At 38.2% G+C, this 14,291-nt stretch overlaps 1 protein-coding gene across 1 annotated transcript in view; it reads right to left on the reverse strand.

The window, feature by feature from the left end:
• Pls1 (plastin 1) overlaps positions 1 to 12,637 on the reverse strand; it is a 38,245-nt gene extending 25,608 nt beyond the window's left edge. The window contains exons 1-5 of the mRNA XM_035444533.1: positions 12,568 to 12,637; positions 6,239 to 6,402; positions 4,791 to 4,920; positions 3,180 to 3,312; positions 1,587 to 1,668 (exon numbers count right to left, since the gene is read on the reverse strand). Coding sequence (XP_035300424.1) covers positions 1,587 to 1,668; positions 3,180 to 3,312; positions 4,791 to 4,920; positions 6,239 to 6,402; positions 12,568 to 12,637 — 579 coding nt within the window. The remainder of the gene's footprint in view (positions 1 to 1,586; positions 1,669 to 3,179; positions 3,313 to 4,790; positions 4,921 to 6,238; positions 6,403 to 12,567) is intronic.
• Between the last annotated feature and the right edge of the window lie 1,654 nt (positions 12,638 to 14,291).

Raw genomic sequence — 14,291 nt, forward strand, 5'->3', positions numbered from 1 at the left:
CTATATGATATTTAGCCCCTCAGCTCCATTCCGTAGCTACTGTGAAATACTCACAAAATATTTTATGTTATTTAGTGTACTTCATACAGCATAAAAGGAAGAACAAACAGTAAGTTTATAAAGCCACAGGAAATACTGAATTTCAGGTTCAGTGCCATAAAAACTTACCACCCATGTTTCTAAAAAGGGAGAAAGACATGAACATTTTCATATGCATGCTCATTAACTGAAAAGCCTTTCACAAAATGTTTAAGAAAACAATCCTTTGGCAACTATGTTGGAAGCAGTTTTTGAGAATGGTATTTCTACTAGGCGGATACAGCATCATTGGCCTGTTATCAAGGAAAGGGCAGGAAAGCCTTGTGCTCAGCACCCAGTTTTCCATTTCTCAAGGACAACAATAAACAGGAAGACCTTTCCAGTTCAAAAAATAGCTCTGTGCAATTGCTCCAAGGTCACAACTTCCTTTAGAAGAATTATAACACAATTTTAGCAAAATCAAGGATTGCACATTCCTGGTCTACAAAACCACAGTATATACCTCATTATAAAACTTCTAGGAAGAGTCACGGAATAATTCACATGCTGCTTTTTGTTATTGTTCTTTGTTTAGTTGGTAGGTTTAGGGTCTCTGAGTCATGTGGGCTGGCCTGAAACTCATTATGTAGACCAGGCTGGCCTGACACTCAGAAATCTACCTGCCTTCTGAATGCTGGGATTAAAAGTATACACCATCATGTTCAGCCCCATGTGATATGTTTTAAATAAAATACTCAGTGAATATTAATTATCATGCTTAGCAGTTGTGAAAGGTGAAACTGGCAACTATAAATTCAGACTTTTATAAGGCCTCTAAAGAACAATTAGCACAGAAATAAACACTTTGTGGAACTAGTAAAATATGACCTAACTGCACAGTGATCTCTTCTAACCTACATCTTTTGATTGGGTTATCATGCCATGTGCCTTCTGTGCAATCCTCAGTGTGAAAGAAAAAGAAAGGAGTTGGGAGGAGGAGAGGATGGAAGGAGGAGGAAAGGAAAGAAGGGAAAAAATGGATGGACAATGGCATCAAATACATGATCATCAATAGAATAACTGAACAACCGTAACATAAACTGAATATAATTACCTTTAATAAAGAAACTTACCCAAATTACATAAAAATCCTATTTTATTGTAAAATATAGCTCAATTTTTATTTAATAAAAAATAAGGGGCAGAGCTAGCCAGGTATAGTGGTACAGTTTTAATCCCAGTACTTGGGAGGCAGAGACGTGTAGATCTCTGTGAGTTAGAGGCCAGCCTGGTCTACAAAGAGAGTTCCAGAACAGCCAGGGCTATTATACAGAGAAACCCTATTTCAAAAATCAAAACAACACAAAAAAGCCAACCCTCCTCCACAAAAAAAAAAAAAAAGAGGGAGGGCAGGGCTATGGCTCACTTGCCTTACAAGCAAAAGGCCCTGGGTTCAATTCACAACACTGAAATTGTTTTTAAAATATTTTAAGTGGCAAACTATTTGAACTTCCCAGCACCACTAGATATTTTTTAGCCTAGCCACGTATAACTAGCAGAGTACTCACAGAGACTGTGAACGGAGTGAGCTTCTTCTTATTGATGGCCCTTTCATCAATCGTATCTGGCTCCGATAAGTTGACCATTTTGCTGAGGAGAAAACAGGAATCATTTAGATGAAAATTTCTAGAGATGTTTTAATTCATTGTGGCAAGCAGTCAGATTAGTTACTTTTCAACAGCAATAGTAAACCATTCTATTTTACTGAACAGCAGTTCATGTCAGCAGTTACATTTGAAAACTTAAGACATCATCTAGGTCCTGAAGCACACCTGCCCACCCTACAGCAGCCACCTGTGCTTTCTGCATCTGTCCTGAAGCACATCTGCCCACCCTACAGCAGCCACCTGCACTTTCCGCATCCGAATCTTCACCAAATGGTCATTAACATTAGCAACCTGAAATGTAGACAAATTCCGAAACAGCCAACTTTCACATAAATCAACACATTGTGGTGTCTAAGTGAAGGAACAGAAGCAAGCCTCAGTTGAAGACTTCAATAATTTAGACATTTTAAAAAGAAATATTACAGATTTTGTCTCTATGTTTCAGAATACATTTTATCTTTGGAAACTAAAATAGAAAAGCACAGATTTGATTTACAGACATTCTCTACAAATTGGCGAAAGAGATAAAAATTATAAATGCAGGCTGATGTATATTTAATAGATACCAATTTCCTCTATTTATGGGTAGGTTTGGGGATTGTTTCCTTTTTAATTCTCTCTCTCTCTCTCTCTCTCTCTCTCTCTCTCTCTCTCTCTCTCACACACACACACACACACACACACACACACACACACACACAAAACAAAAACACTAAGACAATGAGCCATGGTACTGAGTTAACCACAGGGAGTATTCGTATTTGTGATATGTATTTTCTACTTTGGAAGTGTACTATATATTTTTAATAAAGAACCTGCATTGCATAAATATGTGTACTGGGACTTGGTAATGAAAAGATGGCTCAATAATTAAGAGCAGTTCTTGGTCTTGCAGAGGACCAGAGTTCAATTCCCAGCACCCACAAGGTGATTCACAAGCATCCATAACTGCAGTTTCAGGGATCTGATATCCTCTTCTGACCTCTGCAAGCACCATGCATGGGCTCTCACACATGCAAGCAAAATACACACGCAAAAGAAAACATGGTCTATGACTATACACATGTGACATACATGACAAAAATGAATGCACTCTCTTAGAAAGTTTACAGTGTAGTAAGCAAAACAGGCTGAACAGAGCCAAGGCTGAAATGAAACACTTTCATTTAGGGTTAATGAAGGAGTATCTTCTTCTTTCTACCTCTCCTCAGGCTCCTGTCCCCATCGGCACTCTTTTATGGGGAAGTGAAAAGAAAAACCACATCACCATTTTGCAATGCATTAAAGGGTTCAGATACTTCCTGGCAGAATAACGGCAATAGACACAAAAGGCACCATAAAATAAAATATTATATTACAGGGGAAATTCTGAAAAGTATATGGTACTCAAATTTCTAGGCAATCATGACTAAGTCCAAAGAAAACGAATCTCCCAGTTGCGGTGTTCAGGGAATGTGAAAGCACAAAGCTCCTATGACCAGATGTTCAACTCACCAAAGAAGGATGCCATCTGCAAGCGATTTAAACAGGCTGTCATCGCTGGGGTTCATGGGCAGAAGATGGCTACAGTCTGGGTCATCCTCTAGAGCTTTGTTTATCCAGTTGACAAAAGCTACTTTTTCTTCATCTGAAAACAGAAAATCTCATTAGGCAAACTTCACTTCACAGCATTTATCACACTACAAGAACATACTTGTTTGTTTCTATTTAAAAAAAAATAATAAATGACACTATTAAAACACTACTGAGATACTCTCAAGGATTTAATATATGGAGGAAGAGGAATTCATTGCACTTTTTCACTCAATATATTAGAAGGGAAGAAGGAAGACATGCATCTTAAGTTAGTATAAAATGCATGTGGTTTGATGTTAAAAAAATTCTTTCCAAATGTGAACTGTTTATAAAATCACATGAATTAGAGACATACCACAAGAGGTCAAATACACACACTTACATATAGATTGTTTAAATCAGAGAAAAAGGTAAGAAAAAACTCATGGAAATAAACTCCATCACTTTAAAAAAAAAATTTAAGACTTCGACGGGCGTTGGTGGCTCATGCCTTTAATCCCAGAACTCAGGAGGCAGAGGAGGGATCTCTGTGAGTTTGAGGCCAGCCTGGTCTCCAGAGCGAGTGCCAGGATAGGTTCTAAAGCTACACAGAAAACCCTGTCTAGAAAAATAAAAAAAAAAATTAAGACAGCTCTGATCTGGGGCTTATAAAAGTATTGAGTTAGGACTGGGAAGTAGGTGGCCAGGAGGGAGGGGAACAATACAGTCCAAATACATTATACATGTGAGTAAAAAGACCACAGTAAAACCCAGTACTGAATATAAACATATGCTAAAAATAAGCAAAGCATGTGGGGGTTCGTGCACACACACACATACACACAGAGTTGATTCGTTTCTGGAGCAAAGTTCTTGCCTAACATACAGAAGGCTTATTAAAAGTGTTAATGTTACTTTGGGTTTCAAACTGAGCAAAAGACCCAATGATCCTACCAGATTGGACACATCAGGCGACATACCCTCTATTCAGTGGCTTGATCAAAAACAGAATCAAGTATCTCCACTCTTGGAAAATAGAAGGGAAAAAAAATCCTTATAATAAGCCTCTCCATCGTTCCTAGATCAGCTCTACAAATCAAGCCTGCTGTCATGATGAGAAATCCACTCAAAAGTGGTGATGAAAGCTTGGTACAGCTAAGTGGTACAGTACTTCCCAAGTATGCATGAGGCCCTAGGCTTGATCCTCAGAGATCACTCCCTAAAATCCTTTACAACTACTCCAGACATCAGAATTAAACCCATCCAGAGCTGAAATACAAACAGCATCTGTTTCGTTTTCAATGCTTTTGATTTGACATATAGTAGGAACATACAGCTTTTCAGTAATGCTGGTGTTTTTCATGCTGGCAATGCTAAACTTGAGATATATTTAAATCTGATGTCACAGTATAATATGTCCGCATCTTTTTTCTCCCTCCACTGTATATAAAAATAATGGTATGAATCACAACAGCAGCTCAGACTGGACGGCACGTGACGCGCACTAAAGGAATCAACGATTAAAAGGCCAAATTCAGAAAAGCAGATTACCTGAGTAGGAATGCTGTGTACCCTCGCTGGAAATAGATGACGTTCCCCCAATAGCAGTAATCCCTTCCCTTTTGTTAATTATTTTCCGGAATGTTTTGCTGATATCTTTGCTTTTTAACTCTTGCATTAGCTGGAATGGAATATAAGTAAAATTGAGACATTTCTAGTAGCATGAAGGACATCCAGTGCTCGCATTTATTTGAAATGACACCAACATAAATATGAATTGGATGCCCTCATACTTAACACTGCTGTAAGCAGACAATTCTGCTACTTTACCAATTATACAAAAATGGAGTGATGTTCGTAACCCAACAACGGGACCATGTTACAACTGAGCTGAAACTGAACACACTGAAAATATTATTGACTAGCCAAGGTCTTTTATATTACATCTCAAGAAATCACTTCATGATAATGATTTTTAAGATACTTTTGTGAAGGCAGATCCTGCCTGAGTATCCTGAGTATAAATACATGTTCATATAAATTAAGTCAGCTTTTGTAGGAAATACTAGAGGCTTATGAAAACTCCTTCTCCCAGTTATTCACTGGGCTCTACAAAGACCAGCAAGGCTAAACTAAATAATTTCTCCATGCAATACCAGTGACTTTTTTTTATGCGGATCTAATCACATCACTTTATTCTTCCTGCTTGGGTGACTTCCTGTTGCAGTGGATGAAAACAAAGATCCTACAAGACCAGATTCCTGCTTCACATCTCCAGCTACATTTCTTACCTTACCTCCTCAGCTCTGGCCATACCAATCATCTTGGAGACCCCTGGGGAGATGCAGCATCTCTCATACTAGAGGGTCTCAGGACACACTGCCATTCCACCTGCTTCCCACATTGGCACCCTCATTCCCTAATTCACTTCTTTCTTCAGATGTCAGCTCATCACGGATGGAAGGATACTTCCCCGAGTCCCTGGGTCTCCCCTTCACGCTCACCTCCATCCATCCTAGCTGCTCATGGGGCCCGTGCTGTTCTACCACAGCAGTCACCTCAGTTGGCATTTCTATACATCTGTATGCTTCTGCCTTCCCCACATACCACAAAAGCAAGGACCATATCTCTTCCTGCTCATCACATTATCCACAATGCCCGGAGCTCACATATTTCATTAATAAAGAATATACAACTAAAAAATGTTTATTTTACAAAGACATTCAATTATGCTAATGGTCAGCAATATTCAACTGAAGTACGGTAATTCTAGGGCATGAATGACTACTGTCTGAACCCAATTTCCATTCAATGTGACTTGCTGTGGTTTATGGAAATGACTTTCACAGTAATATCTGTTATTAGTCTCACCATCATTTGAAAAGCAGTGTTTTGTCTGGACTCTGCATCCAAGTCAAAACAAAACTTCACAGGAGCATTATTGAAATTCTACTTGCAACAAAATGGTCAATAACTTAGAAGAGTACTGGATTACTTACTGACACAAATTCTTCAAAACTGATTTTGCCATCTTTGCTGCTGTCAGCCACTACGAAAATTTTCTCCACGATCTCTCGCACTTTGTACCCAGGAAGAGGAAGACTTGCCTCCTTAAACAAGTCCTGAAGTTCATAGTCACTGACATATCCACTGTTGTCAATATCTGTAAAGATGTATGGTAAATCGTCAAATGTAGGAAACCCAGAGCTCTAAAAGTCTGTTTTGTAAGTGGTAGCAGCCTTTCTTTCTATACCTGAACAATAAGGGTGCATGTGGATTAGTTACTTCTCCATTGCTGTGATAAACACAATGACCAAGACCACTTACAGAAGAATAAGTTTATTTGGATTTACAGAAAACTCAGTTTTAACACATGACTGAATTTCAGAGAAATAAGTCTGGAGAAGTGTCAGATATATATGAAAAGAAAGTATCAGCCAAAGTCAAGATGGAATAACCAATCAGATTTTATGCAGATAAATTTATGAAATGGATCTGCTGGCCCCACATTCCTTATGCACTATGTATCTGCAACATATAAAACATGTAATCAACAGAACTCTACTCCTAAAAAAACATGCAATCATTTTTCTTGATATTTTATTTTTGGTGACAGTTTATTTATTGATCATTTATTGCTTGCTACATATTTATCATACCATTATGTATGTTTAATCATGTTTAATGACACTTTGAGATTAGGTATTCAAGATATTTCACCCTATATTTGGGCTTTTAGAAATAAACTTTTAAGTATTTTTTTTGTTACCACAAAGATAGCCTTAGGCAGGTTGTAGGGTTTCCTGGAAACTGGGAGCACTTCTGGACTCAGAACAAATATAACATAAAACAAATCTGCATAGCTGGCAACACATCAAGTTGCCAAGTTGGTTGTTCTGGCTGTGGCAAGGAATCACCTCTTGCAGAATCTCTGATGGCTAATTTTTAGAGTCCAGAGTGCTACCCATTACATCAGATAATTACATCTTTGTGTCAACCTGAGAAGATTCAGAACCAGGAAACACACCACCGGGTATGTCTAGAAGGTGTTTCTGTAAAGGTTTAACTGAAAAGGGAATACCTATCCCAACTGTGGCCAGCACCAACCCAGAAACTGAGGTCCCAGCTGAAGAAAGAGAGAATTCGAGCTGAGTACCAACACACACACCTTCACTAATGTCCCCCTTTTCATTTTACTGTACTGTGACATCTTGCACTTTTCTCTTCCCCTTTGTAACATTATATCCACATTTAAACTTTTTTTGTTGTTGTTGTTTTTAACTTCACCCAATGCTCTACATTAGTTTCTCTGACTGATACTGGAATGAGCCTTTGGGAGTAGGATGCTGGTAAAAATATCCCCAAATAAAAAGGAGAACAAATATTCAAACTATCAGATGTATCATAACAACAAAGAAACATAGAAAAGCAAGCTAGGTGTTGGTGGCGCATGTCTTTAATCCCAGAACTCAGAAGGCAGAGGCAGGTGGATTTCTGTGAGTTTGAGGCCAACCTGGTCTCCAGAGCGAGTGCCCAGGATAGGCACCAAAGCTACACAGAGAAACCCTGTCTCGGAAAAAAAACATAGAAAATCAAGACAATATGGCTTCTCCAAAATATCATAAAACTCCCCAACTACTGAATTCAAAGGTACTGAGATGGAGGTAATGCTGGATGAAGATCTCCTAAGTTCACTAATAAAAATGGTCATTGACCTCAAATAGGATTACAAACAAGTAGGTAAAGGAAGGAAGGAAGTCAGTCCAGAGTACAGCAACACTGAGGACCAAATCAAAAAAACTATGAGTAAATTATACATGTACAAAAATGTCAGAAACAAGGAAAAGAAAGTCAACAAAAATATTGACAGTTGGGGAACACTAAATGAACAGAAATTCTGGACATTAAAATTTTATGAGTCAAATAAAAATACAGTGGGAAGCACCCATTGTCAATGAACTTAACCAAGCAGAAGAAAGAAAATCGGGGATGGATAACAGTGTTGATACAGTACTATAGTCAAACATTAACAAATGTGTGTGGGGGGGGGGGAGAATGACCATAATGTCTAAGAACTCTAAGATGATCAAAAGATTAAAACTAATTATCTATCTATCTATCTATCTATCTATCTATCTATCTATCTATCTCAGTATATGATGTGAAATTCCCAAAGAATCAATTAAAAATATATTTAAAAAAATAAGAACAGTCATTTTCTGTTTCCAAAGATCATAGCTCACTGGCAAAAAAAAAAAAAAAAAGCATCCACAGACAGGCAGATGAAAGATGACGTCAACCCACCAAACACAGAAGCAATCAAATACAAGTTGGCTTGGCTGCTTCAACATCTGATAAAGTAAATTTCAAACCAAGTTACTCAGAAGAGACAAAAATGTAGCCACAAATAAAGGGAACTATTCATCAAGATGATAAAATAATTTTATATATATATATATATATATATATATATATATATATATATATATATGAGATGGGGGATGTCCTTCTGTATGCTGTGAATATATGTTTCTCTTATTGGTTGATGAATAAATGCTGATTGGCCATTAGCCAGTCAGGAAGAATAGCCAGGGCTACCAGACAAAGATAATTCTGGGAAAGGGAAAAGGCAGGGAAAGAGTTGACAGGGAGATACCATGTAGCCATGGAAAGAGTAACATGCCAGAGCATTATGGGTAAGCCAAAGCCTTGCAGCAATACATAGTTTAATAGAAATGGGCTAATAATTAAGAGAGAGCTAGCCAATAGAAGCCTGAGCCATTGGCCAAACAATTTATAATTAATATAAGCCTCTGCGTATTTATTTGGGACTAAACAGCTGCGGAACCAGGCTGGGACAGAAATTTCCATCATCAGATAGATAGATAGATAGATAGATAGATAGATAGATAGCAAAAGAGAAAGATTGAATGTTGGGGTTCCCAGTTTCATAACACAGACACTAATAGCAGAAGAAGTCATTTAGACCCTGATACAATAACAGTAGGAGACTCAACACCCCCATTCATCCTTAGGTACATCATCTGTACAAAATCAACAATAAAACATCAGATTTAAACTACACCATAGACCAAAATTACATAGTAATCATCTCATAACAGCTTTAAAAACAAAAACGAAACCTTAGGAATAAACCTAAGCAAGGAGACAAAAGACCTCTATAATGAAAACTTTGAAACAATGAAGAACAAATCTGGAAACACTAGATGGTGGAAAGACTTCTCATGCTTATGCATGGCAGAATTAATATTATAAAAATGACTCAATTATTTAAAAAATCTCAATACAACCTCTACCAGAATTCCAATGACATTCTTCAGAGAACCAGAAAAAAATATCTTAAAATTCATATGGGAACACCAAAGACTCTTAATATTCAAATCAACCCTAAACAGAAGGAACAATGCTGGATGCCTTACAGCATCCCAAACTATACTACAGAGCCATAGCAACCAAAACAGCATGGTACAGGCACAAAAACAGACAGGCAGACCAATAAAATGAAATATAGGTCCCAGAAATAAACTCATACATCTATAACCACCCAATCTTTAACAATGGTGAAAAAACAACAACAACAAAAACCACTGGAGAGAAGACCCTGCTGGGAAAATGACATTACCATGTAGAAAGAAAGAAAGAAAGAAAGAAAGAAAGAAAGAAAGAAAGAGAGAGAGAAAGAGAGAGAGAGAAAGAAATGTAGATTCATTCTCACTTACCCTGAACAAAAATCAATTCAAAAAAGAACCAAGACCTTAATGTAAGACCCCAGACTGAAATCATTAGTGGGAAACACAAGAATACACCCTGAGATGGGCTTGATTATACATTTCTCTATAAAAAGCATACAAATCACCATAAAATAGTTCAACATCTGTACTTATTTGGGAAATACAAAACCACAACAAGATACTACTAGTAACCTTTAAAAGGTGGCTGTTAGAAAAAAAACAACAGGAGAGCAAGTTCCAGTGAGGATGAACAGAAATGAGAGCATGTGTCATGCTGGTGGGGATGAAAACCAGCACATCCAGAATGAAACAGTCAGCTGTACACCAGACAATTAAATGTGGAACTGCCATGTGACCCTGTAAGTCTGCATGTGGAGTACACGCAGAAGTGATGGTGGGACTCCAGCAAGTATTTGTGCACCTGTGTTCACAGCAATGCAATTCAAAGCAGCCAGAAACCCACATGGCTATCAATGAAAGCACTGGCAAGCAAAACGCTGCTGTTTACACACACAATAGAATATTAGTCAGGCTTTAAAAGGAAGACGGTTGTGACACATGCTACATCAAAAAAGCATTAGCTCATGCTAAGTGAGAAAGCAAACACAAAGCCACAGACAGAGTATGCTTCTATTTATTCACAGTACCTAGAAGAGGAAAATTTAGATAGAAGGCAGAGTGGTGGTCTCTGGGGTTTGGGGGGTGGCTGGAGGAGAGGGCCATGGGAGCTGCTGATTAACAGATGTGGAGTTTTAGTGTGGCAGAATAAAAAGGACTGTTGGGAAAGGGTGGTGGTGCTGAAAAATATGAATGCACTTGATCCCGTTGAACTGTACACTCAACGGTGGTCAAAATGATCTGTGGTGTTTTAACCCAATTTTAAAGAGAAAACAGGATAGACAGGTATTTTAAACTTCCCACTATCCCCAGTGACCTCAAAATCCTCCCTCCGGTAAGGCCGCATAGGTGTGGTCACTAAAGAGTTGTTTGGGCTTGCTGAGTCCATGAATCATAGTTTATCTTGTAAAAAGTCAGTGAGTACATATTCTGCTAGTGTGATCAGCTCTCTCACAGCGCAAACTATCTTGCTGTCACAGTTATTTCATCAGTGGATTGTCTACTCAAAATACCATTAATTAAATATTGCAAGATTATGTTTCCATGAGTCAGAAAGATTAAAGTTGGCATGCTCGACAAAGAAAATAGATTACTAACTCATTTTACTGAGACCCAGGAAGGATCTCTTTCATTAAAAGGCACCTTTAAAATGACTGCAATGCCCAACTGGCAGATCCATTTTTATTAGCTGGTTTGGGATGCCTAAAATAAGAAAGAACATTCAATACTGCCCAATTCTTGGCTTGAAAAAATGCAGAGCACCCCAGGCAATATTCTAAAACATTTATTGCTAATAGCCTTCTGCAAAGCATGCCATACGCATGCAATGTTACAGTGACCAATGGGAGTGCTTCCACGTCCATCTCCGGGCAGAAGAGCAAGGCACAGACTTTTCAGAAGTGCTGATTTACACACTGAGGATGTGGGAATCCCCTTCTGAAGACAAGCTAAGCTATATTTTTAACAACTATTATTACTGTATTCTAAGGTTCGCCCTACATGAATTTTAGTCATTGTTGGGGAGGCTGGTGAGAAATCCAAGAGTGAGAGCACCCATGAGCACCCATGAGCATGATGACAGCCCAGCCCAACTACCTGACTTGTTTTCTATGCCATGCTTCCTTACCCAAGAAGTCTGCTGAGGACAGGGGAAACACTGAGAGCTCAGCTTTCACAGGGGTTTTTGTATGTCTACTCGTATACATTTACAAACTAAAGCAAAAAATCCAAAAAAAAGGGGGGGGGATGGTGGGGGAGAAAGGAAGAAAGAAAGGGAGGGAGGGAGCAAGGGAGGGAGAGAGGGAGGGAGGAGGGGAATTCATACTCTCCTTTTTCACCAATTTTCAAAGAGGAAAGCGTGACACTGGGGTTCCACAGACATCGAGAAGTGTTTTTAGAAGAGAAAAATACAAAGCTGCTAAGCTAATAACATCAAAGACAAAACACAGGATGGTTTCAGAGAATAAAAGAAGAAAAAGGAGACAGTCGGTCTTTGAAAACAATACTGAGATTTTTAAAAACTTATGCATAGGAGGGAAAACAAGACATACGGCCTTTAAAAACAAAACTGTATTTTTAAGTGTTCTGCATTAAAGTAAAAAGTACTGTTGTTAGTAACATATGGACAGAGTTCAGTCTGTACACAAGGAAGTGTTTCTGTATTTTCTTTTCTGTGATGAGGATACCATGGAAAGTGTGTTCAGTTACACCGTCATTCATTAACCTGGATTATCCTCTGTATGGTAATGACCAAGAACTAAAGTCCAACTCACCTAGAAATGCCAGCTCATCTCTAGCTTATTTTTCAGAAAGAATGCAATGAAACCCTGATTTTAAGAAACGAAAGGAATGCTCTTGAAGACAGCTATGTGGCAGCGGAAGTCAAAGGCGCGGCTCCATCCCTGAAGTCTGGTAGCAAACAGAACTGGAACACCACAGTTAGGCTTCCTGGAACTTACCTATTTTATTAAATGCTTCTTGGAGCTCCTCAAGCTCCTCCCGAGAAATGGTAGTGGTACTGTTTTCCATCTTTAGACAAGAAAGGCTACTTCAGGTCTTTATACCTAGAAAGAACATATTACAGAGAGAATATTAGCTCTCGGGAAACATTTGGTTAAGGCATGTAAGGCACAGAGGCAGCACAGTCTCTGCAAGAAGGTCTGGCTGACAAGGAACAAAAAACAGTAGTGTCCCCTAGTGACACTTCCAGCACAGGCCAGGAAACAACAGACTCAGTATTGGGGGGCAGGGGATGAACCTGGTTTTTCACACCCCAAGCTTCTACAAGACATGAACCTTCTCAACAGTCCGTATAATTTTCATTTATATTTTATCTGACTATTTCGGTTTGAAGGAAGCATAACACTTGCAAATATAAAGGCCGAAGAAAGCAAAACTTAATGCCATGTGTGATAATGGCAAAAAACAGTTAGCATCTGCTCATGAGGAGATGAATTTATGGTTGAAATGTTCGCCTTCAAAATAATCCAACCATAGCCACATTCTTCCCCCTTCCCTGTGAGAGGTCAGTCAGTCCAGGTTACTGGAACCCTTCTCAGAACAGGGTAAACAAACTAAAACAAAAGTGTGAAATTAAGCCATAAGAAAGTAAGAAGTGGGTTCAGTGGTTACAAGTATGTGCTAGCCTTGCAGAGGTCCTATGTTCAAGTCTCAGCACCCATACTGAGCGGCTCACACCCGTGTGTAACTACAGTTCCAAGGGATTTAACATTCTCTTCTGGCCTCTACAAGTACAGCATACATGTGGCTCACATACAAACAAGCAGGGGCACACATAAATAAATAAAAACAAGGGAAAAAGACAGTGTTGATTGTATAAAGTAGACACAAAAATTTTAAATTGTACTCATCTTATTATCCAGAAATAGCACCTAATTAATATCTTGTTTATCTTTTCTCAGATCCACTTTCTAAGCACAGGTACCACTGTGTGGTGAGGGGGAGGTCGTTAAAGTGTGAACATATGATCATATTTAAAATTAATGCATTACCAGTATTCTTTCATGTTGTTTATCAATAAAACATGTAATGACTACATATTACTATCTCATAATATACTTGATGAATCCCTCCTTGCAGGGTATTTACATGGTTTCCAATTCTTACACACAATGCCTCAAAGAACATACTTGCTCATATCAAGGTTTGCTTCTGTACAATAAAAATCTAAACATGTAAGTTTCTTACATGTTTAAGACTTCTGATATGTAACAGTTCAACTTTTTGTTTTGCTTGTTTTTGAGACTACATCATACTATGTAGCCCAGGCTAGCCTGGAAAGTCAAGATAATCCTGCTGCCTCCTAACTGTTGAGATTATGGGCATATGCCACTACATCCAGTGTAACTCCTATTTTTAGATGACTTAGTGGTTTTTATATTTAGCACTGAAGATGAATACAAATTATATTATGTTCTTCTCATGTATACTAGACAGTTAATATGTAATAGGCAAACACTTAGACCTTATAAGGCAGTAGGAACTGAAGCTAAGTGGGAAGGCCCTTTCTATATTCTTTTATACTTATATATAATTTCATTTATGTGAGCTTCAATATTCCCAGATTTTCACAAAATCATACCATTATCAAAATAATTTATTCACTGAAATTTATCACTGGCAATTTAATATATCAAATCACATGAAACACTCAAAAAGTGCT

Source organism: Cricetulus griseus, chromosome 4, assembly GCF_003668045.3.
Source record: "Cricetulus griseus strain 17A/GY chromosome 4, alternate assembly CriGri-PICRH-1.0, whole genome shotgun sequence".
In the NCBI taxonomy this organism is placed as follows: Eukaryota; Metazoa; Chordata; class Mammalia; order Rodentia; family Cricetidae; genus Cricetulus; species Cricetulus griseus.